This window comes from Myotis myotis, unplaced genomic scaffold, assembly GCF_014108235.1.
Source record: "Myotis myotis isolate mMyoMyo1 unplaced genomic scaffold, mMyoMyo1.p scaffold_m19_p_2, whole genome shotgun sequence".
Classification (NCBI taxonomy): Eukaryota; Metazoa; Chordata; class Mammalia; order Chiroptera; family Vespertilionidae; genus Myotis; species Myotis myotis.
The window spans coordinates 14,899,665-14,923,508 of record NW_023416324.1 but is presented as its reverse complement, the minus strand read 5'-3'; the positions used below and the strand labels follow the sequence as shown (position 1 = coordinate 14,923,508).

The following is a 23,844-nucleotide window of genomic DNA, read 5'->3' as shown; positions in this document are numbered from 1 at the left end:
AACGACAAGGGGAAAGGTCATGTCTGAGACCAGCACCCTAAGCAGCACACATTCAATTTCACTGGCTACATAGTCCACTGATTGCATCAGTCATTTCTGAAATACGTAGCCATAGTCCATTCCTGCACGCGCCCCAGCCGGCCTGGGGATCAAACCTGCAACCCAGGTGCATCCCTTAGCTCAGCTTCTTAAAAAGAATTGGGTTTACTTTTAAATTGGCTTCAGAGAAAGGAAGTCTATAGTAGAAAGGAAATCATTTATTACCTTCCAAAGTTAAATAGATTGACACTAGGATTATTGGTTGTTTGGGGTTTTCCACTGGACCAGACAGTTGGCAGTCAGGAGATCTATGTGTGATAATAGTTCTGCTTGTGACCTTGAGCTGCTCACTTAACCAAGTAGGACCTTGATTTCTTCATCAGGAAAGCACATGTAGGTTACTGGGCCAGTGGGGAGGTGGGGGAGGGCGAAGATGATTGTGGGAAGGATTGATGAAAATTATCTCTAAGGTTTCTTCTTCTTCTTCCCTCCTCCTCCTCCTCCTCCCCCTCCTCCTCCTCACCCAAGGAAATTTTTTCCATTGACTTTTTAAAAAATATAATTTTTATTGATTTCAGAAAGGAAGGGAAAGGGAGAGAGAGATAGAAATATCAGTGATGAGGATCATTAATAGGCTGCCTCCTGCATACCACCTACTGGGGATTGAGAGCCTGCAACCCAGGCATGTGCCCTTGACCGGAATTGAACCCAAGACCCTTCAATCCCCAGGCTGACGCTCTATCCACTGAGCAAAACTGGATAGGGCTCCGTTGACTTTTAGAGAGAGTGGATGAGAAGGAGGGAATGGGGGAGGGGGAAGAGAGAGAGCGAGAGAGAGAGAGAGCCCCCTGCACGCACCCAATCTGGCCTGGGGATCAAACCTGCAACCCAGGTACATGCCCTTGACTTGGAGTTGAACCCATGATCCTTTGGTGCATGGGCCAGCGCTCTAACCACTAAGCAATACCTGCCAGGGCTAAGGTCTCTTATTGCTTTGACTTGAACTTTATTTTCTTCTTCTTCCCTTTTTTTTGTTGTTTTTTGTTTTGTTTTTTTAATTAAATCTTTATTGTTCAGATTATTACATTTGTTCCTCTTTTCCCCCCCATAACTCCCCTCCACCCAGTTCCCACCCCACCCTCCGCCCTCACTCCCCACCCACTGTCCTCATCCATAGGTGCACGGTTTTTGTCCAGTCTCTTCCCCCATCCCCTACACCTCTGTCCCCCCCCAAGAATAGTCAGTCCACTCCCTTTCTATGCCCCGGATTCTATTATAATCGCCAGTTCATTCTGTTCATCAGATTATTCACTGGATTTTCAGATTCACTTGTTGATAGATGTGTATTTGTTGTTCAAAATTTGTATCTTTACCTTTTTCTTCTTCTTCCTCTTCTTAAAGGATACCTTTCAGCATTCCATATAATACTGGTTTGGTGGTGATGAACTCCTTTAGCTTTTTCTTATCTGTGAAGCTCTTTACCTGGCCTTCAATTCTGAATGATAGCTTTGCTGGATAAAGTAATCTTGGTTGTAGGTTCTTGGTATTCATCACTTTGAATATTTCTTGCCACTCCCTTCTGGCCTGCAAAGTTTCTGTTGAGAAATCAGCTGACAGACGTATGGGTACTCCCTTGTAGGTAACTGAGTTTCTTTCTCTTGCTGCTTTTAAGATTCTCTCTTTGTCTTTTGCTCTTGGCATTTTAATTATGATGTGTCTTGGCGTGGTCCTCCTTCGATTCCTTTTGTTTGGGGTTCTCTGCGCTTCCTGGACTTGTAAGTCTATTTCTTTCACCAGGTAGGGGAAGTTTTCTGTCATTATTTCTTCAAATAGTTTTTCAATATCTTGCTCTCTCTCTTCTTCTGGCACCCCTATAATTTGGATGTTGGTACGCTTGAAGCTGTCCCAGAGGCTCCTTACGCTATCTTCGTATTTTTGGATTCTTTTTTCATTTTGCTTTTCTGGTTGGGTGTTTTTTGCTTCTTCATATTTCAAATCGTTGACTTGATTCTTGCAATCCTCTAGTCTGCTGTTGGGAGTCTGTATAATATTCTTTATTTCAGTCAGTGTATGCTTAATTTCTAGTTGGTTCTTTATCACAACATCGAGGGTCTCATTAGATTTCTTGTAGATCTCATTAAGCTTATCGGCAGTTTCTAGAAAATTATTGAAAGACCTTAAAAGTGTGGTTTTGAACTCTATATCCAGTAGTTTGCTTTCCTCCATTTCTGTCATTTGTGTCCTTTTTCTTTGTCTCCGCATTTTTTATGCTTCCCTGTGTTGATACAGTGGTTTTCTGTGCTAAGTGTCCTCTAGGGCCCAGTGGTTCAGCCTCCCCAATTACCTGAGGAGGACACTCTTGGTGCAACCCCTTGTGGTCTTTGTGCATAGTCTTGTTGTAGTTAAGCCTTGATTGTTGTAGGTATCACTGGGAGGAATTGACCTCCAGGCCAACTGGCTATGAGAATCAGCTGTGTCTGCAGTGGGAGAACTTCTGTGCTGGAGACACCCCTCTGGGGCAAGACTTGCTTCACTGGGGCTTTAGTGCTCACTGAGTCTGCCCCCTGAGTGTGTCCTTTATATTTCCACAGAGCTGCAAACTGAATGGTCCCCCTCTGACCTCTTGGTTTCCTGGCTCCTGGATCTCTAGGGAGGTGCTAATCTAGCCTTTGCCTGAGGCTATCCAGCAAAAGCCTCCCTGCAGGGCTTGGGCGGGGCAGGTCCCACGGGATCAACAGGGCGGGGCTAGCAGTTATGGCTGCTCTCAGTACTGCCCTCAGACGCTTTGCTTCTCAATGTCCTGGTAATCGCTGCAAGCCCCTCAGAGAGAAAGCTGCCTTCAAGTTCCGACCGCTGCCAGACAGTCCAGCTTCTCTGGTATGAGTCTGGGTCCCTAGAGACTCGCCCGGAACTGGAGCTCAGAGCCTGAGACTCCCTCCCGATTGAAAACGACAACCGCGCCCTCAGCCGCCAGCCCGCTCTGTGTGCACCTCCGCACCTTAGTATTTTACTTCCGCACTGCGCCTCCTCTGAGTCTTGGTATGCTTTTCTCTTTCCTTCTCGTTGTAGAATTTCCACTCAGCCAGCCTTCCTGTGGTTCTGGATGATGTCCGTTCCGTCTTTTAGTTGTATTTTTGAAGTGGTTGTGCGAGGCAGCAATCTCTGGTGTTTACCTATGCTGCCATCTTGGTTTCCTCCTTCCTTTTTTTTTTTTATGACTTGATCTTTCTGATCCATCTCAGAACATCTTTAAAAAAGCAGAGTAATGTAATGATTAAAAATGTGGGCTTAGGGCCTGGCTGGTGTTGCTCAGTGGATGAGCATCGACCTATGAACCAGAAGGTCATGGTTAGATTCCTGGTCAGGGCACTTGCCTGGGTCAGTGTGGAGTGTGCAGGAGGCAGCCAATCAATGATTCGCTCTCATCATTGATGTTTCTCTTTCTCTTTCCCTCCCTCTCTGAAATTAATAAAAATACATAATAAACAAACAAACAAATAAGTAAAATAAAAAGATGCGGGCTGAGGACTGGACTCAATGTATCAGTTTAAATGTGTGTGTTTTTAATTGATATCAGAGAGAGGAAGGGAGAGGGAGAGAGAATCATCGATCACCTGCCTCCTGCACACCCCCTACTGGGGTTAGAGCCCAAAACCTAAGCATGTGCCCTGACTAGGAATCCAACCATGACCTTCTGGTTCATGGGTTGATGCTCAGCCACTGTGCCACAGTGGCTGAGTGTCAGTGTATCAGTTTAGATGCTTTTCGTTCAAGCAATAAAAATCTAAACTCAGTTGGTTTAAATAAAAAAGGGGATTTATTGGTTTATGTAAATGGAAAGTCTAGGATTGGGTCAGGCTTCAGGTGTAGTCGAATCCAGAGATTCTTAATGCTTGCACAGATGTGACCATTTCTCTGATTCTTTTAGCTCTGCCATCCTCTACAGGTAGCTTCATCCTCAACGTAGCAAAGTGGCTGCAACAGACAGTTCAAGTCTTCATATCTGCACATCACTGTAGTTCAAAACACGGACTTTTCGACCTTTCACCATCAAACCAAAGTCCTGGGCTTCACTCTGATTGGATCAACTTATGTGACCCGGGGATACCAGGGCTGATTGGCTCAGGTCAGTTAAGGCCCAACTCTAGAGGTTAGGGATAGGTCAGCCACAACCAGATCACGAAGCTGCTGTGTAAGAGGGCAAGATAGAATGGATATTGAGAGTGTGACGATCCTCTCCACAGTTATAGCCATATTACCCATGATCAGATTCTGGTTTTGCTAACTGTATGTTCTTGGATAAATTACCCAACTTTATCATGCATCATTTTCTTCATCTGTAAGATGAGATAACAGTATCTCAGAGGATTGTTGAAAGGATTCAATTAAATAATTTATGTAAAGCATTTAGTGTAGCTCCTGGCACAGAGTAAGTGTAATGATGACGGTGCTGGTGGTGATGAGATTGAAGAGGGACAGGGAGCAATGGCATTGGCCCCAATGCAGAAGCAGCCAAGTTACAGGAATGTCTTCTAGGCAGAAGCGTGCGCAGCTGCCACATTGAAGGCTTCCGGTTGGACTACTGCCCCCATTGTACTCTTTCCTATTTCTGCCCCATTTTGCTCTTTTTTTTATGTCCTGTCTAGAAATGCTTTTCTTTTTCTTCCCTGCCTCTAGTCTTCCTTATGTTTCAAGGCCCAGCATAAGTGCCACCTTTATAGCCAATAGTTTAGGTCAGTGATTCTGTAAATATGTAGTTGGCCCTTGAACAATGCGGGGGTGGGAGTGGGGGGTGGGGTAGGGCTACCAACCTCTCATGTAGTCAAAATTCATGCACAGCTTTTGCCTCCCTCAAACTCAATTACTGTTGTGCCTCAGTATCTGCCGGGGATTGGTTTCAGGACTTAGCCCCTTCCCCGTGGACACCAAGATCTGCATATGCTCAAGTCTCTTATATAAAATGGTGTAAAACAGCGCACACAGCCAGCCCTCCCAGCTGCAGATCCCAAGCACAGATAGAAAATGTTGTGTTTGATCTGTGCTTGGTTGAATCTGAGGATGCAAAACCCAGAGAAATGGAGGGTCGACTGTATATTTATTGGGGGGGGGGGAATCCAGGTATAAGTGGACCTGTGTGGTTCAAACCCATGTTGTTCGAGGATCAGCTATTTAACATGAGCAGGATCAGTAAGGGTTAAGAGCTCAGGTCTGGATTAGACAGACCTGTGTTTTGCCACCTGTAAGCAGTGGGACTTGGGCACGTTGTTCAACTTCTCTCTGCCTTATTTTCCTCATCTCTAAAACAGGGTCTTGGTAATTAAGTACCTTCTTCAGACGTTTGTTGAGAATGCAATGATGTGGTATATGTAAAGATCTTAGTTCAATGCTGACACAGTAAATAATATGTCTAAGTGGTTATTATTCTTTGCCTCATGAGGACAAGGTTTGTGTTAAATTCTCTGCAGCAATTGCGTCTCTTTACCACCCCTCCCCCATCAACAACAACAACAAAATCTTGGCAAAGGCAGTGTAGCAAAGAGATGATGTGAAAGATGGAAAGAGCCACACTGGCAGGGAGATGGGGTGATAAGGAGGGGTGGTCAGGGGTGGCAGATGACACACATAAGCAACAGGAAGCTAAGAGGGAACCCACGAGAGCTTGTTCTGTGTTCCACTCTCCAGCATCAAGGTCAGCCCTGCCCAAGCCGTTCAATTCGACTGGTGACAAGATGGGGGTCAACCAGTCTGTGGGCTTTCCACCTGTCACAGGACCCCACCTGGTGGGCTGCGGGGATGTGATGGAGGGCCAGAGTCCCCAGGTAAGTGTCTGCAGCTCCATCCCGGGGCACCTGCGCTGCTTCTACCTGCAGTATGACTTATCCATAGCCAGGCTGATGGGGAGGAGACTGAGTTAGAGCTGGTCTGGATCCGGTTATAGAGCCCCCAGGTCTGTCCTCCCGGCATTTTTGTTACTCCTTTCAATGAGGCACCTCTCAGAGATGGTGGGTTCTTTTCCCAGCTAGGAAGCAAGGGGGCTCTGGCTTCAACGGCAGCTTTCAGATCCTTCTCCCCGTCTTGAGAGCAGATGCCTAATCCTGGAAAGGTTTCTGATCTCCTACTAATTGGAGTGTCTGACAGGAGAGCAGTGGACCATTTGCCATTGGCCTGTGACTCCCAACCTGGATGGGAAGGCAGTCTCCTTTTCCTCCTCTCCTGCCTTCATTTATTTTCCCCCGCTGCTTTGGTTCCAGACTTTTCCTCCAAGAGCTCTTAGGTCCTTCTCTGCTGGCCGAGGACTCCCCTCTCTTGTGAGAGGCACACACTTCCTGGTGACCTCTTACTGTCGTGTAAGAGGAGTGTGCTGCTGCTTCCCGAGGGCCAGCCTGGAGGTGGCCCATCAATGCCACCCCATTCAGCATGCGGGCTAATTTCTCACCCCTGGGGTTCCTCCAGGCCTGGGCTCAGGGCCAGATTTAAATCTTTCCATGTCCCAAGCACTGAAAATATTTTGGTGCCCCCAGATGTAATTCAAAATACAGTTGGCTATTTGAAATAACATAAGCCTTATGTGCATTCTAAAAATAAAAGTGCTTTCTGGATTTTCTGAATGCAAAATTCAGGTATGTGAATTGAAGCTCAAGTTTTCCCATTTTGGTGCTTTGCTCTTGCCCCAGACACCTGCTGAGTGTGTTTGTTGGGAAATCTAGCAGTGCTTGGGCCTCTAGCTGTGAGCAGCTGCTCTCTTCTTCCCTACAGGGGAGCTTCTTCCGACTCTTCTACCCCTGCCAGGAGTCAGAGGAGACCATGGAGCAGCCCCTGTGGATTCCCCGCTACGAGTACTGCGCTGGCCTGGCCGATTACCTGCAGTTTAATAAGCGCTGGGGGGGTTTGCTCTTCAACCTGGCTGTGGGTAAGAGTTGGCCTCACCCCTCGATGCTTTCCCAGCTTCTTGGTTATGTTCCTAGGAAATCGCCGGGAAGACACAGTATCTTACAGCTTGCTTTGTCCAGCGCGTTTGTAGTGGGACATCCATTAGCCAGCATGGTGTGGAGAGCTGGAGGAGGATTATATAATAAGAGCTTTTATTATAGAGTTAGGTTGTCCTGGATTCGAGTCCAGATGTATATCATTTACTAGCTGTAGGGCTTGTGCAGGTTATATAACCTGCCTGAATACCTGCCTTTGCAGGTTCTAGTCTGGGGTGTATGTAAAGCCTCTAGTGCAAGGGCTGGGACAGAATGTGTTCCATAAATGGTGGCTATTACTCATTTATTCGGCATGTAATTCCCACTCTGCCAGCTGTGTAGATCAGAGAAACATGCCTAACTGCCAAAGAGCATACTGGCTCCCGCAGTTCCCCCTCCAGCTCTCTCCTCTTCTCGGGAGGGTCACACTGAATCATCCACTTCCCCCAGTGACCCACCATTAGGAACTCTACCCACTGCCTTGGCATCTCAGGGATTTACCCCCCTTTCTTCCCATTTGGATTTATCTTCCCATTTCCTATTGTGTTCATGCTGTCCAGGGAACACAGAAAAGGTGATTGGTAACCCTGGGCTACTCAGGAGTACATGACAGTCCTCCAGAAAGGAGGGACATGTGCTCCCACACATGCCTATGCCCAGGCTGCCCTTGGGATGGCAGCTTTGGGGCAGCCAGAGATTCTATAGCCCGTGTCTCTGCTAGGATCTTGTCGCCTGCCTGTTAGCTGGAATGGCCCCTTTAAGACAAAGGCCTCTGGATACCCTTTGATCATCTTCTCCCATGGCCTGGGAGCCTTCAGGTAAGAGCTTTTTTCCCTTAGACCTTGTCATATTCCTTGCCTGGTGACAGCTGTTGAGACTTATTCTCAAAAGGCAGAGAAACAGACATTTCCATCTGCCAGCTGTCTTACCTGCCATCTGCCTCATTCCCCGGCCTGGAGTCCACCTTCTCTCGAAGGCCTTTCCCAGGCTCCTTTCACCTGGTGGAGCCTTTCAGTGGGCTTCACACCCTTCGCTTCTCATGTTCCAACATTTATATAAGTTAATACTTCTGGTTTTCTTCCAACATAACAGCACAGAACTATTAGAAGGAGTTTGAGCTTTATAGTCAGATAGTCATTTATTCCACATATGTTGAAGGATGACTGCACTGAATGAGAGAGGCTCACTTCCTGCCCTCGGGGAGCTCTCAGCCTCACCTTCAAGTCTCAGCCAGACCAGCTGTGCTCTGTGTGAGCTTGGGCAGCTGTAGAACTCCAAGCCTAGGTTTCTTCACCTGTCAAATGGGGACAGACGCTGCTCCCACAGGCGGTCTGTGCGGATTCAGTTGGACTGACCAGTAGGAGCACACACACAGTTCTCTTCGCTTCTAACTGGAGGAGCATGGGCTGGTGAACTGTAGGGTCCCTGTTACCAGACTTCAGAGACTCTTTAGTGTTTGTAAGCTCCATGAAGACAGAGACCATGCCTGTCTTCTCTCTCTCCCAGTGCCTAGGGCAGTACTTGGACAGTAGTTGTTTCCCAGTAAGTATTTATTGAATGAATACAATGGCTATGTTTTTCTAGGTTCTCATTCATTCAGAAAATATCTGTTGAGCACCTGCTCTGTGCTAGCCTCTTGGCCTGAGAGGAAGGTGAGACATACAGAATAAAAAGGAATTCGCATTCACTAGAGGAGCCTGAATACGGACTCACATGACTATAGCCTATGGCAGAAAGTGGAGAGTTGATGAGAGATGAGGGTAGAAGACAAGTAGATGGTTTTCCATATTGCTTTCTTAGTCAATAAATTTAGTATCTGCTGTGTGCCAGGACCTATGCTGGGATTGGGGACTCAGTAGTGAATAAGATACAGCACCTGCCCTCAGAAAGATAGTCTAGAGGGGAAAGAAGCTAAGAAACATTCTCTCCCACGTTCACAGGTATTTCATATAGTCAGCAGGCAAGCACATGACTTTGGAGAGTGATCTTCTTGGTCTCAATCTGTATTGAGCCTTCACACCTCAGTAGACCTGTGAGCCTGTTATAAATAAACTAGAGGCCTATTACACGAAAAGATTCATGCAATAGGCCTTCCCTTCCCCTGGCTGCCGGCACTGGTTTTCCTCCGGCATCCGGGACCCAGGCCTTCGCTCTGGCCGGAGCTGCCTTCAAGCCTTCGCTGCTCCGGCCGGAACCGCCTTCAGTCTTCGCTCCGCAGCTTCACACCTACATATGCCAATTAACCGCCATCTTTGTTGGTGGTTAATTTGCATATCTCACTGATTAGCCAATGGGAAGTGTAGCAAAGGTACGGTCAATTACCATGTTTGTCTATTATTAGATAGGATGCTCTTCATTAACCGGAGCAAAATTCCAAGAAAAGGGAGGGGGAGGAAGAGACATGATTTCCTTTTGTAGTTTCTGTGGTTGATTCAGGCTCTGAAACCCTTCCCACGCTCCATAGACTCATGGTTTCCCATCCCAGGGCAGGGTATGTGCTCTAAACACTAACCATTTGCAATGTGCCATTGTCTCATTTGGGGCAGGCCGGGAAGGGTGCATATTTTACAGAAGAGCAGACAGGCTCTGGAAGGCATACATGCCCAAGGTTACAGTTTCAATGAGAAAGGGATCAGAAATCTCTCTGGCTCTTATGCTCATTGCCTCCCAAAAGAAAAAGAAACTTAAGAAACTGACCTCCCTGAATCAGTTGGGATATGGGGAAATTGTATTTAACAGAAAACTGCCATATCCTAACTGATAACAGTGACCTAAATGACATTGATTTCTTTTTCAGATAAAAGGAAGCTAGAAGTAGTCGGCTGATATGGTAGTTCCATGCAGTTATCAGAAAAGCAGGCTTCTTTTATCATCTTACTCTGCCATGGTGGCTTTCATTTCTGAAGATATCTCATGACCCAGGGTGGCTGGTTTAGCTCTAGACATTACATCCATATTCCAGGCAATAGGAAGGGAGCACTCTTCTTTTTGAGATTTCCTGAAGTATAACACAGTTGTTTGCCTCCCATTGACTAGAGCTGCTGTGTCCACTATAATAGCTTCTAGCCACATACGGCTACTGAACATTTGAGATATGGCTGGTCCAAAATGAGTTGTGCTGTAAATATGAAATATACACTGAATTTCAAAGATTTCATATTTTTAAAAAGTAATAAAACACCACATTATTTTTTAAAAATATTTTTATTGATTTCAGAGAGGAAAGGAGAGGGGGACAGAGAGATAGAAACATCAGTGATGAGAGAGAATCATTGACTGGCTGCCTCCTGCATGTCCCCTATTGGGGATCAAGCCCACAACCTGGGCATGTGCCCTTGACCAGAGTCGAACCCGGGACCTTTCATTCCGCAAGCTGATGCTCTATCCACTGAGCCAAACTGGCTAGGGCTTTAAATTTTGATTATATGTTGAAGTGATCATGTTTGGCTCTATTGGGTTACATATATTATTAAAATTAATTCTACCTGTTTCTTTTTACTTTTAAAATTTTTAAATTACTCAGTGTAGTATTATATTTCTTTTTGTTTTTAATATTTTTTTTATTGATTTGAGAGAGATAGAAACATCAATGATGAGAGAGAGAATCATTGATTGGCTGCCTCCTGCCTGCCCTACGCCTGAGATCCAGCCGATAACCTGGGCATATGGCCTGACCAGAATGGGAATCAAACCGTGACATCCTGGTTCATAGGTCGACGCTCAACCACTGAGCCACGCCAACTGGGCCAGTATTATATTTCTTTTGCTGGACTAGAATTTAATCACATACAAACCTGGTTGTAGCGGAGGCTGGTAAATGTCATATTTTGATGGCATGATAGTGTCTCTAGCTGAACATTAGATTTTATCAAGGAGGAAGAAGATGTTTGGAGTGGGCAGTTAACAGTGTCTGCTTTATTCTTTTTTTTCTGTAAAGCTGGAGGACAGACAAAAATTCCACATGCTAAATCACACATGCAGATTTGCATATTAAAGAAATAGAGTCCTTGTACTCAAGGTGCTTACGAACTAATTTGGGAGACATACAATATAATAATAAAAATGCAATTGTTGAAGTAGCCAAACTGTATTAGGGACGGTGTGGGATGGTTGTGTGTGTGTGTGTGTGTGTGTGTGTATAGGGTTGGAAAACACCATGGATTGATTTGCACGTGCTTCCTAGCAGAGGACTCTGGGGGCTGTGGTGAGAGCAGGGATATTCTGGCTGGAGAAAGCACCTTGAAAAGGGCTGCTATAAATGGAACTTCCTCCCTTCAGTCTTTTGAGATGGTCACTAGCAGAGAATAGTTAGAATGGGGGCTAAGGGTGGGCCATTTTTCTGATCGCTTTTCTTTTCCTTCCTGAATCTCTAGGACACTATATTCAGCCTTCTGCATGGAGCTGGCCTCCCACGGCTTTGTGGTGGCTGTGCCAGAGCACAGGTGAGCAATGGCAGTCACAGTGAACTATCGTGGATTGGGTGCCTGCAGTGGGCTAGGATATAGGTCAGTCCCCTTATCCTCACAACAACTATGCAAGTATCAGATCCATTTTAAAGGTGAGGAAACCAAGGTTCAAAAATGTTAAATAGCCTGGCCGGTGTTGCTCAGTGGTTGAGCATTTACCTATGAACCAGGAGGTTGCGGTTCAATTCCCAGTCAGAGCACATGTCCCAGTTGTGGGCTTGATCCTCGATGGAGGGTGTGCAGGTGGCAGCCGATCAATGATTCTCTCTCATCATTGATGTTTCTGTCTCTCCCTCTCCCTTCCTCTCTGAAATCAATTTTAAAAATACACTTAAATTAGTGGTAGTAAAGCTTTAAAAGAAAGAAAAGATGTTAAATAATTTGTTGAAAGTGACACAGCTGAGTTAGGGTTCAAACTCAAAATCCATGTTTTTTTCTACTCTCCTATGCATGCCCTTAGATTTTTCCCCTAGCAGCTGAAGGGTGATCCAGAGTGTCTTGGGTGAAAAGAAGGATTTCGTAAGCTCAAGAGTGTCTTCGTGTTTCTTTCTGGTGACATGTGTATTTCAGGGATGGGTCAGCTGCCACCACCTGTATCTGCAAGCAGGTCCCAGAAGAGAAGCAGCCCTCGAATGAGTTGCTGGAGGAGGAATGGATTCCCTACCGTCCAATTAAGGAAGGGGAGAAGGAATTTTGTGTTCGGAATTGCCAGGTAGGCTTGTGCCAATTAGGGAAGAAGAATTAATAAGCCTGCCCTCCCTGTACTACATTCACCAAGAAGACTTATCCAAATTTCTCTTGAAATTTCAGGCGTAGTGAGTCTGAGCTTGCCACATCAATAGGAGAAATTGGGTACTAATCAAGACTGTTGATAAGTGCAAGTGACAGAAACCCAACTTATGCTTTCTGGGCAAAAAGGAGAATAGATAGGACATATACAATGGGCAAGACCACTGGAACCAGCCTCAAATGCCATAAGGACTTGTCTTTCATTCTCATCCCTGTGTCCTCTTCTGGTTGGTCTCATCTGCAAACTGACTTACTTTATGAAGTTAGAGCCACAGTTTTGACAGCTCTGAGCTTGCATATGTTTGACCTCGCCATCTGAGAGAATGGGACTATTTGAGGTTGCTCCCTCAGTCCCTACCCCTGCCCCAAGCTTCAGTAGGAAAAATCCTGGAGAGAGACTCCTAGGCTGGGAGAAGTACCAAAGTAGGAAGTTCCCATCAGAAAAACATTTAGTTTTGGGGGTTTTTTTGCAGGGTGGGGGGGCAATCCTCAAAGGCAGGGTTAACAGAAGTGGAGCTGGTAAGTACTAGGCAGACAAAAACAGTAGATGTGGGCAATAAATGATAAGTAGAATCCAGTACTGGATTGATAATAACAGCACCCTTATGTCCTTTTGTTTTCAAAGCACTTTCATATACATGTCTTATTTGGTCCTCCAGACAACCCCAAGGGTATGTAGACAGAGTGTGAATAGCAGGTCAGACACTATTGAACCATTAGGTCAGAGTTGGGAACCTTTTTTCTGCCAAGGGCCTTTTGGGTATTTGTAACATCATTCACAGGCCATACAGCGTTATCAACTTAAAAATTAGCCCGCTGTATTTGGTCACACATTTAATTAACTCACCCCTAAGGCCTTGGCAGGGCCAGACCAAATGATTTCTCAGGCCTTATGTGGCCAGGAGCCAGACATTCCCCACCCCTGCATTAGGTGATGCTATGTGAGCTGCTAGAAGGAGCTGAGCCTTTCTCAGCATGTGGGGCCCACAGGGCTTACTGAGACAAGGATGAGAAAACTCTCCCTGCATTCTTCCTTGGCTCTGTAGGAGCAAGAAAGTGAGTTTCTTGCTAGATGGTTTGTGCAGTGTTCCCAGCTCCCACTGCGACTGTCTCTGTTGTAGGTGTATCAGCGGGTAAATGAGTGTACTCGAGTGTTGAAGATCCTGCAGAAGGTCACTGCTGGGCAGACTGTCCTCAACATCTTGCCTGGTGGGTTGGATCTGATGACCTTGAAGGTATGACAGCAACTGGTATGACCTGAGCTCATGTATTCATCAGGACTTTCTTGGTTACATATAATAGGAACTTACGCCAGGCTCGAATAACTACGAAGACCAAAGGCAGACTGGCTTTGAGCCGTGTAGTTAGATCTAGTGTCTCAAACGTGGCCATCAAAGCTCTGTCACTCCTCCTCCTTCTGTCTCAGTTCCACTCCATGCATGTGGGCTTCATTAGGCAAGAAAAGTATTTGCTGGTAGCCCAAGCCTGCATTTCAGTTCAACTCTAGATTTGAAAGGAAAAGAGGCTCTGTTAGCTTCCACTAATCTGGGGAAGGCTGTGGCCCTGCTTGAATCACATGCCCCTCTGGGCCAATCACTGTGCCAGAGGGATAGGATAATTTGATTGGCCTGCCTAGGTTACACACCTGCTCTGACAACCCCACAGGGCCACGTGGATGAGGGAGAGATGGTCCCTTCCCCAAAGGGAGGGCTGTCTGGAAGCAACAAGTCCTATGTTCCCTGCAGGCTAACTCCTTTCCCCAGAATCCCCAAGAGGATAGAAACTGCCCTGGCTGTTTGGTGCCTATTAGATACATTTTTCTCCCTCACCCAGTTCTTTTTCTCCCTAATTTCAAAAGTAGCTCAACACTAGAGAACTAAGAAATCACACAAAAACATATAGAAAAAAGAAACAGAATTTTTTTGACATTTTGATGTTTGTCCTTTTAGTACTTTTAATGCATTACACACACACACACACACACACACACACACACACTTGTATATATATCCTATATAATAAAAGTCTAATATGCAAATCGACCGAACGGCAGAACGACTGGTCGCTGTGACGTGCACTGACCACCAGGGGGCAGATGCTTAACACAGGAGCTGCCCCCTGGTGGTCAGTGGGCTCCCACAGGGGGAGCGCTGCTCAGTCAGAAGCTGGGCTCATAGCTGGTGAGCGCAGCAGCGGTGGCAGGAGCCTCTCCTGCCTCTGTGCAGCACTAAGGACCCCTCAGGGTATGTCCACCACAGGAGCAGCCTAAGCCGCCAGGCAGATATCCCCTGAGGGGTCCTGGACTGTGAGAGGGTGCAGGCTGGGCTGAGGGACTCCCCCGCCCCACAGTGCACGAATGTTGTGCATTGGGCCTCTAGGATATGGAGATATATATACATATATGTATACACACACACACACACATATATATGAAAATCTAATGTTATTTACTATAAGCTGTTTTGTGACCTCTTTATTTAGTAAATATATATAAAATAACAATTACTGTTTTATGAGTACTTACTATGTAAGAGCAGCTCACACAAATGTATGCAGTAAGCATTAGCATCTCTTCACATAGAAAGAAATAAAAGATCAAAGAAGCTCAGTACTTTCCCAAGATTACACAACTAAGTGAGTGGTAGAGTTAAAATTTAAATTGGGTTTTTGGATCCCAAAGACTGTGCTTTGTGCCCCAAAGCCTCTTTAGAAACTATCTTTTAAAGGCTTTGGTAAAGGCTTCCAGAAAGAGGGACCTGTCGGGATGGTCAGTAGGGAAGGCAGAACCTGGAATCTGGAGTGCTTTCCCAGCCCCCACCAGCTAAGCGGGCTCCCAGGCACTGAGGCCCAGGCCTGCATGCCACTGGGGAATGGCAGGCTACAGTGTAGTTGGTTAGTTAAGAGGTAGCCTTTTGGAGAAATACAGAATAAAAAAAGGTACATTTTCACCTATCAGACTGAGTAAGATCTGAAAATTGATTACTCATTCTTGTTGGCAAAGCTGTAGGGAAGTAGGTACTATCTTACATTGCCCATGAGAGTGCAGATTGCCCCATGTGGGGCAGTTTGGCAATAGCTATTAATGTTACAAATGCACATATTTTTTGACCCGGTAATTTCCAGTTTTGGAAATTTATTCTGCAGATACCTGCACACATGCAACATGATATATGTACAAGGTTATTCATTCCAGTGTTGTTTATAATAGCAAAAGATTGATCGTATCCTAAATGTTCACTAATAAGGGAACTAGTTCAATAGATGATGGAACAATAGCTGTATTCATTTGGGTAATGCTAATTGCTCTGACACATAAATCCCAAATCTCAGTGGCTTAACACAATAGAAATTTATTTCTCTCCCACATGAAGTCCAAAAATGGGAGCTCAGGGACCCAAGCTACTTTTATCCTCTAGCTCAGTGGTTCTCAACCTTCCTAATGCCGCGACCCCTTTAATACAGTTCCTCATGTTGTGGTGACCCCCAATTTCATTGTTACAAATTGAACATAATTAAAACATAGTGATTAATCACAAAAACAATATGTCATTATATATGTGTTTTCTGATGGTCTTAGGCGACCCCTGTGAAAGGGTCGTTCAACCCCCAAAGGGGTCACGACCCATAGGTTGAGAACTGCTGCTCTAGCTCTACCCTCTTCCACTTATGAAACCCAGCTTCACGGTGTGTGTTAAGCCAGGAATGGGAAAGGACATGGAGGTGTGCACGAAGGAGTGCACATGGACTAGGCCTGGAAGTAGAGATTTCACTTTCACTCACATTCTATCGGCTAGAGCCCCAAGGCCACATCTAACTGCTGGGAAATAGAATCTGGCTCTGTGTCCAGGAAGAAGAGGAACAGATTTGGAGATCACTAGCTATTTGTGCCATGGTGAAACCAGATGTAGCCGTAAAAAAAAGATAAGGAAGCTCTTTATGTACTAACATCATTATGCAAAAGGGTAAGATATCATACCCCTTGTGTAAAAAGGGGGGAAGTATATATTCATGTTCACTCATATATGTGTCAGTAAGTTCTTCAAAGACATGTAAGAAACTTACCTGTTTGGGTGCAGGGAGTGGAAAGGGAATGTGGTAGGTGGGAGACTTCTCTGTATACTCTTGATTTTATTTTATTTTTCAAAATATTTTTATTAGTTTCAGAGAGGAAGGGAGAGAAAGAGAGAAAGATCAATGATGAAAGAGAATCATCGATTGGCTGCTTCTTGCACGACCCCTGCTGGGGATCAAGCCTGCAAGCCCAGCATATGCCCTAACCTAGAATCGAACCGTGACCTCCTGGTTCATGAGCTACACTGGGTGGACTATTCCTGATTTTAGAGTTATATTAACCTATACAAATACCTGAACAGGCCACCAACCAAGTTGCTGGAGGCACTGAGTAAAGGGGGAGAATTTAAATATAAAAGCTTGGGATAGAAATTGGGGAGAACCAGGTTTAAGGCAGAGGCTGGGCAACGAAGCCTATAGAGACTTCCCAAGCCCCTTAGCAGACAGCTGCAGTGGCTCTTTATATAGCTGTGCCCTGAAGGCTTCTAGAGGCAACTAGAAATAGGTACGTGCAGAGCATGTTCCAGCAAGCACATCACTCCGCTGGAGAAAAGTCAGGACAGAGATCCAGAGGAAGTAGAACCTGAGTTGGTTTCTCTACAGGCAGGTCTTGCTTCGGAGTAAAGTGGACGGGCAGCAGGAGCTCCCCAATTCTGCCCTTGACTTGGTGCGTGTGTCATCCTGGTAGACCGGCTTTAAGACAGGGGTCTAGCGGATGGAGAGAGTTCTTACTCTTAGTGTGCTCTTAGACTGATGGGTCAGGTTGGAATCACATAATTTTTATCTATTCATCTATTCATAGGTATTTTTTAAATGAGGAAAATAGGTTTTTAATATATTTTCATTGATTTCAGAGGGAATAGAGAGGGAGAGAGAGATAGAAACATCAATATGAGAGAGAATCATTGATTGGCTGCCTCCTGCACTCCCCACACCAGGGATCGAGCCGGCAACCCAGGTATGTGCCCTGACCAGAAATCAAACTGTGACCTCCTGGTTCATAGGTCAATGTTCAACCACTGAGCCACGCTGGCTGGGCTATTCATAGATATTTGAATGGCTACTCTAGTCCAGGCATTGTACGTGTTAAGATGACAAAAATAAAGACGGAGGCCCTAACCGGTTTGGCTCAGTGGAAAGAGCATCGGCCTGCGGACTGAGGGGTCCTGGGTTCGATTCCGGTCAAGGGCATGTACCTTGGTTGTGGGCGCATCCCCAGTGGGGAGTGTGCAGGAGGCAGCTGAATCGATGTTTCTCTCTCATTGATGTTTCTAGCTCTCTGTCCCTCTCCCTTCCTTTCTGTAAAAAAATCAATAAAACATATTTAAAAAATAAATAAATAAAGATGGAAAACATGGCAGGTTTTTGGATTTCCTGCCTACAGAAGGCTGTTCAGTCCAGGGATTGCCTGGCAGGCTGCTTTCCAGCTGGCAGGTTCTTTCATGTGGTGGGGGTGGGTGGAGGTGCTGGAAACTCACTCGCTGAATTGTGCTTCTGCATTGTCTCGCTGTTTCTTCTTGCCCCTGAAGAAGTCCTCAAAAAGCACTCCTCAGTGTCTGACTTGGCTAAGTTCTCTGTTTTCCTCAGGGCAGCATCAACATGAGCTGTGTGGCTGTGATGGGACATTCATTTGGAGGGGCCACAGCTATTCTGGCTTTGGCCAAGGAGACCCAATTTCGGTGAGTTTCCCAGTAATGCTGCTATTTGTTACGTAAGTATCATGCACTAGGCACTGTTTTGGGGGCTGGGAATTTAGTGGTGAACAAGAAAACAAGGCCTCTGATTTCATGGAATTTGTGGGAGGAAACAGACTAGTAAACAAGCTAATAGATAACCAAATTCCCAGCAAAAAGTGCAATGAAGAAAATAAAATAGGACAGTCGTATAAAGGTCTAAGGAAAGATCATTCTAGGCAGAGGGAACAGCTAATGCAAAGGCCTTGAGGTGGAAGGAAGCTTGCTGTGTCAGTGTGGGAGGAGCATGGTGAGTGAAGGGGAAGAGGTTAAAATGTGATCAGAAAGATAAAAGGGCAGATCATAGGGCCTTTGGTCAGAGTAAGGAAATTAGGTTTTATTCTAAACTAGAGGCCCAGTGCACGAAATTCATGCATGGATAGGATCCCTAGGCCTGGCCGGCGATCAGGGCCAATCTGTGGGGTGACCAGCGGGTTGATCAGGGGCCCCCCTGCTCACACTCACCTTGGCTGGCCTGGGGCCTGTGGGCTGGGGGCAGCTCCTGCATTGGGCGTCTGCCCCCTGGTGGTCAGTGTTCATCATAGTGACTGGTCATTCCACCGGTCATTCTGCCATTTGGTCAATTTGCATATTAGGCTTTTATTATATAGGATTTGATGGGAAACCATTGAAGGAGTTAAGCACAGAAAAAACAATTTATTTACATTTTAAAAGATCCCTCTGGCTACTGTGTGAAGAGTAGATAGTAGCTGGACAGAAAGCAAAGAGGCTAGTTAGAGGGAGCTATTTCGGGGTCCATGTGAGATGATGGATTTGCATTAAGATGGAGGCAGTGGGATGAAGAGAAATGAATGGAGTCAGGACATGTTTTAGAATTTTCAGGACTATGAGGTGAAGGAAAGAGAGGAATCAAGGTTTTTCACTTGTGTATCCATCATCTGAGTGAAGATGATCGCCCTTTCCTGAGATGGAGAAGGCTGGAGGAGCTGGGGTGGGAATGGGGGAGGCTTGCCCTTGGTTACTGCTTGTTTACTGCTTGACACACTGGCTAGATCTCTGAGTTGTGACACCAAGAGGCTTTTCCTAGCCTCTGCCTCATATGCTCTGGGCTAACTTAGCAACTTGTGCAATCAGGGTGCTGAGCTGTATTTGTTAATTTGTCTGTCCTGCCTCCCTTTCTCGACTGGGGACTCCTTGAGAGCAAGAACTGTGTCATTTAGCGCTGGCTGGTTTGGCTCAGAGGATAGAGCATCGGCCTGTGGACTGAAGGATCTCAGGATTGATTCCGGTCAAGGGCATGTACCTTGGTTGCAGGCTCCTTCCCCAACCCTGGTTCAGGCATGTGCAGGAAGCAACCAATTGATCTTTCTCTCTGTGTCTCTCCCCCTCCCTTCCACTCTCTCTAAAAATCAATGGAAAAATATCCTCAGGTGAGGATTAAAACAAAACAACAACAACAACAGAACTGTGTCATTTATCCCTGTATCCAGAGCATAGGGCTAAGCACGTAGTCAGTACCCAAAGAATGTTGAGTGAAGGATTAAACGAAGGAAGTGCCATTCTGTGTAACTGAAGGCAGCTGCCTGAGAGTGGTCCAGGGCGAGGAGAGGTCCGACCCTTGCTCTCAGTGAGTTTAAAATGTAGAAGGATCTTTGGCAACAGGTGAAAGTGGTCTCTAGCCAAGATCCTAACCGAAGGGTGTGGACCCTGGTACCTCCTTGGCTTTCTGAACCTTCAGAAGATCTCAACGCTTCCCCCATTGCCCTGACCGCTTCTGCACGGCAGCTCCCAATGTCTGGTCCTGTTGCAGGTGTGCTGTGGCGCTGGATGCTTGGATGTTCCCTCTGGAACGTGACTTTTACCCGAAGGCCCGAGGCCCTGTATTCTTCATCAATGCCGAGAAATTCCAGACAGTGGAGAGTGTCAACTTGATGAAGAAGATGTGTGCCCAGCATGAACAGTCCAGGATCATCACTGTCCTGTAAGTAGACTCCAAGGCCACGCTCCCCAGTGCCCTGCCATCTTCTTGCCAGCTGGGCTCCCTTGATTACTTTTGGATTATCCAGAAGCTCTGCCTATTAATGGGATACCTGAATGCTTCCCGATTTTCAAAATCTTAATTCCTTTAGAATTTCATACCTGCTCTGCTCCACTTAGTTCTGCAGTGATTTCTTCACCAGTTTATATGACTCTGTGACAGGATTTTTCTGTTCACTTCTGGGAAAAGGGTATTGTGGGATTGTGTGTTGGGGAGGAAAGTGGGTCTGGGTGGACTCCAAAGATCTTTAACCTCATTTGGGAATTTTATTGGGTCTTTTGAAGAATGTGGGTGAAGCCCGGTCAGAGTGGCTTAGTGGTTGAGCACTGACCTATGAACCAGGAGATCACAGTTCAATTCCTGGTCAGGATACATGCCTGAGGTTCAGGCTTAATCACCACTGTGGGGCGTGCAGGAGGCAGCCAGTCAATGATTCTCTCTCATCATTGATGTTTCTATCTTTCTCTCCCTCTTCCTTCATCTCTGAAATCAATAAAAATGTATATTTTTAAAAAAGAACGTGGGTATGATAGACCTTTGACATTCATAAGACAGGTTTTTAGAGACCTTCATGACTACCTAAATTCAGACATCTTCCAGAAACCATCTATATTCTGGCTAAGAGAAACCACATTCTTTTCACTCCATCATCAGCACTATCAGCTTTCTTTCCTAAGCCATTTTTCACAGGAAATTTTTTAGAAATTTTAAGAAACATACCATGCATGGGAAGTGGCCTAGAGCTCCAGGTGCAGGCTGAAGGCTCGCTGACAAGGCTGTGACTTGCTCCTGTCCTGCACTTGAGCCTAAAATACATGCTTCAAGGGTCCCAGGCCCCATTAAAGCAAAACAACAAGAACTGCATGCCACAGACCTTGGAATCTTCCAGAAACCATTTCAGGTAGTTGAAATGCCAACTCCACAGCCCTGGGAGGCTAGGAATCTGCTCAGTGATAGCGGCTTCTTCCCTTGCTCATTTTGGCCCCGGCTCTTTTCCACGGGGCCAGCCCCCCCTTTCATTCTGACTTCATGGCAACAGAAGACTGCTTGGAATTTTCCCCAGACCAGCCAGATTCAGGATCATTGTGACCCCTGGAGGAAAAGGCGGTGAGAGCAGTTGGAAATGGGTACACAAGGGGGATTTAACTACAGGTAATATATTCTTTCTTAAACTGAGTGCTGCACATTCAAGTGTCCATTATATTATTCTTTATGCTTTTTCATGTGCCTTAAAAAATACATTTAAGCCGAAACTGGTTTGGCTCAGTGGATAGAGCGTCGGCCTGTGGACTGAAAGGTCCCAGGTTCGATTCCGGTCAAGGGCATGTACCTGGGTTGCGGGTGCATCCCCAGTGGGAGATGTGCAGGAGGCAGCTGATCGATGTTTCTCTCATCATCGATGTTTCTAACTCTCTAACTCTCTATCTCTCTCCCTTCCTCTCTGTAAAAAATCAATAAAAAATATATATATATATATATATAAAAAAAATACATTTAAAAATATTTTTTTATTGACTTCAGAGAGGAAAGGAGAGGAGGGAGAGAGAGATAGGAACATCAAGATGTGAGAGAATCATCGATTGACTGTCTCCTGTAGGCCCCCTACTGGGGATCCAGCCCACAACCTGGGCGTGTGCCCTGACCCAGAATTGAACTGTGATCTCCTAGTTCATAGATCGAATGCTCAACTACTGAGCCAAGCTGGCCCGGCAAAAAAATACATTTTTGTAAAGTCACCTTTTTTTTTTTTTTTTTTGCATGATATCAAAGTTTAGCATTTATATTTTTCTTCCTCATTGATTTGACTAGTAATTTTCGTTTTAAGTAATTTAGCCCAAAGTGAACCTAGTCAGAATTTCACCTTTGCAGTAAATGTATTTGATACCAAAAGACTTAAATTCTAATCCAGAAACCCTCTTTTACAAGCACTTGCCCTCACTTAAATTCCTTTTTCCTGTTTACTTTGTGGTACAGTTCTGAAGACAGGAGCTGACATGTTTTATGAATGTTCGGAAGTCACCAGGTAAAAGCCGTGGTGTTATAGTTTATAATAACATAGGAATGGCAGGTGCTGCAGACCTCGCCTCCTTGGCCCTGTCCCACTCTGGCTAACTCAGCCCTTTCCTTGCACCGTCAGGCATTGTGGTCCAGGAGCTGAGGCAGCTCTGAAGCCAAGCACACCTGTGTTCAAATCCTAGCGCTGTCCCCTTACTAGCTGTGTGACCAGTTCTCTCCTGATTTTGTCAAAGGGGAATATTCTTCCCTTATTGTGAAAATGAAATAATGCACATAAAGTACCTTCCATATAGTAGGTGCTTAACAAATATTTGTGTGCCCTGACCTCAAAACTCCTGCCAGTTATTTGTTTTTCTTTTCCTCTAGTGGTTCTGTTCATCGGAGTCAAACTGACTTTGCTTTTGTGTCTGGGAACTGGATTGGTAAATTCTTCTCCAGTCAAAACCGTGGGACCTTGGACCCCTATGAAGGTCAAGAGATTGTGGTGCGGGCCATGTTGGCCTTTCTGCAGAAGCACCTTGGTAAGGACAGAACTGGGACTTCTGGGGCAGCCTGGGGTCCCTTAGATTTCCATGCACAGTAGTCTATACTGATAGGTCTCGGATCAGGGAGATTATGGCTAAAGGAAACTGACTGCAGGAGGGAGTTACATAGACTTATAGAAATAACACTTAGCTGCAAGTTTGGAGATCCTAGCTCTGTCTCTTACTACCCCAGTGACCTTGACCTACTCTTAACTTCTCTGAGCCTTGGTTTCCTCACTGTAAATGGAATATTCACATCTCTCTACTCCACTACCCCTGTTCTAACTCATCACTTATCTGTATGGTGGAGGAGGTTGTGATGAGAAGTGGGTTAAATTCGTAGAAGTGCTTTAATAAAAACAAAGCACGGGAAGGTGGTGACTAATATCATAAATCACCCCAGCTAAATGGCAAGACCCGCAGAGGTCTTTGGTCCAGCCTCCTGTCCTTAGGAGATACCCTCTCATATCCTCCCTGCCACCCAGTCCAGCAGCAGGGAGAGTGCTCTGCCACAGCGTCAGCCCTCAACACCACTGGAAACTTTAATGGTTGGAAGTTAATACTGTAGGCTTTTTGGGTTGCAAGGACTAGAGAGATTCACGGATTTACCTCTGCTCTTCTGCCAGTGACTCTCATGACCCACAGATGCGAGGACTCAGTCTTCGGACGACAAGAGAGAAAGGAGGCTCCCTAGACCAGTGGTTGGCAAACTGCGGCTCTTTGGCCCCTTGAATGTGGCTCTTCCACAAAATACCACTTGCGGGCGCCCGTGCGCAGAAGTCGGTTTTCGGCCTGGGCGAATCTATTTTGAAGAAGTACTGTTGATATTTGGCTCTGTTGACTAATGAGTTTGCCGACCACTGGCCTAGACAAGGCAATGCTTGTCTTTAATCTTAGCAGGTGATTAGGGTCCAGCAGGCAGGGGAGGGCAAGGGTCTTCTAAACAGGATGCACAAAGGCCTGGGTGGGCCTGATCAGTTTTGAGAAACTGTGTTCAGTGTATCTGGAGCTCAGGATGGTGAATTGTTGGAAGATGAAGGTAGAGAAATGGGCAGAAACCAGATCTCGAATCCCATGTATTTGCTGAAATAAGCTTGAACTTCCCCCCACAGGCTGTGAGAGTCCTTGGGTTCTAAGCAGGGGGATGTCATGATTAGACTTGTATTTGCATTTGGGCTGCAACATGGAGGATGGGCAAGATGGGGCAGGTTGAGAGGCAGAGAGCCTGGGTGGGAGGCTCTT

The 23,844-nt window shown here is 45.8% G+C and overlaps 1 protein-coding gene across 7 annotated transcripts in view; it reads left to right on the top strand.

The window, feature by feature from the left end:
- PAFAH2 (platelet activating factor acetylhydrolase 2) overlaps positions 1–23,844 on the top strand; it is a 41,013-nt gene that overhangs the window by 3,935 nt on the left and 13,234 nt on the right. For 2 of the 7 annotated variants that reach the window (XR_004974159.1, XM_036350728.1), the window contains exons 2-12: positions 5,722–5,858; positions 6,796–6,949; positions 7,726–7,822; positions 11,378–11,446; positions 12,041–12,182; positions 13,381–13,494; positions 17,918–18,009; positions 19,835–20,005; positions 21,126–21,214; positions 22,037–22,085; positions 22,445–22,599. Coding sequence is in view for 6 of the 7 variants with exons in the window: in XM_036350728.1 (XP_036206621.1) it covers positions 5,769–5,858; positions 6,796–6,949; positions 7,726–7,822; positions 11,378–11,446; positions 12,041–12,182; positions 13,381–13,494; positions 17,918–18,009; positions 19,835–20,005; positions 21,126–21,214; positions 22,037–22,085; positions 22,445–22,599 (1,222 nt within the window). In the remaining variant the exon portion in view is untranslated. Of the gene's footprint in view, positions 1–3,878; positions 4,166–5,721; positions 5,859–6,795; positions 6,950–7,725; positions 7,823–11,377; positions 11,447–12,040; positions 12,183–13,380; positions 13,495–17,917; positions 18,010–19,834; positions 20,006–21,125; positions 21,215–22,036; positions 22,086–22,444; positions 22,600–23,844 lie in introns of those variants that run through there. The other 5 variants (XM_036350729.1, XM_036350730.1, XM_036350733.1 and 2 more) reach the window with 5 other exon arrangements.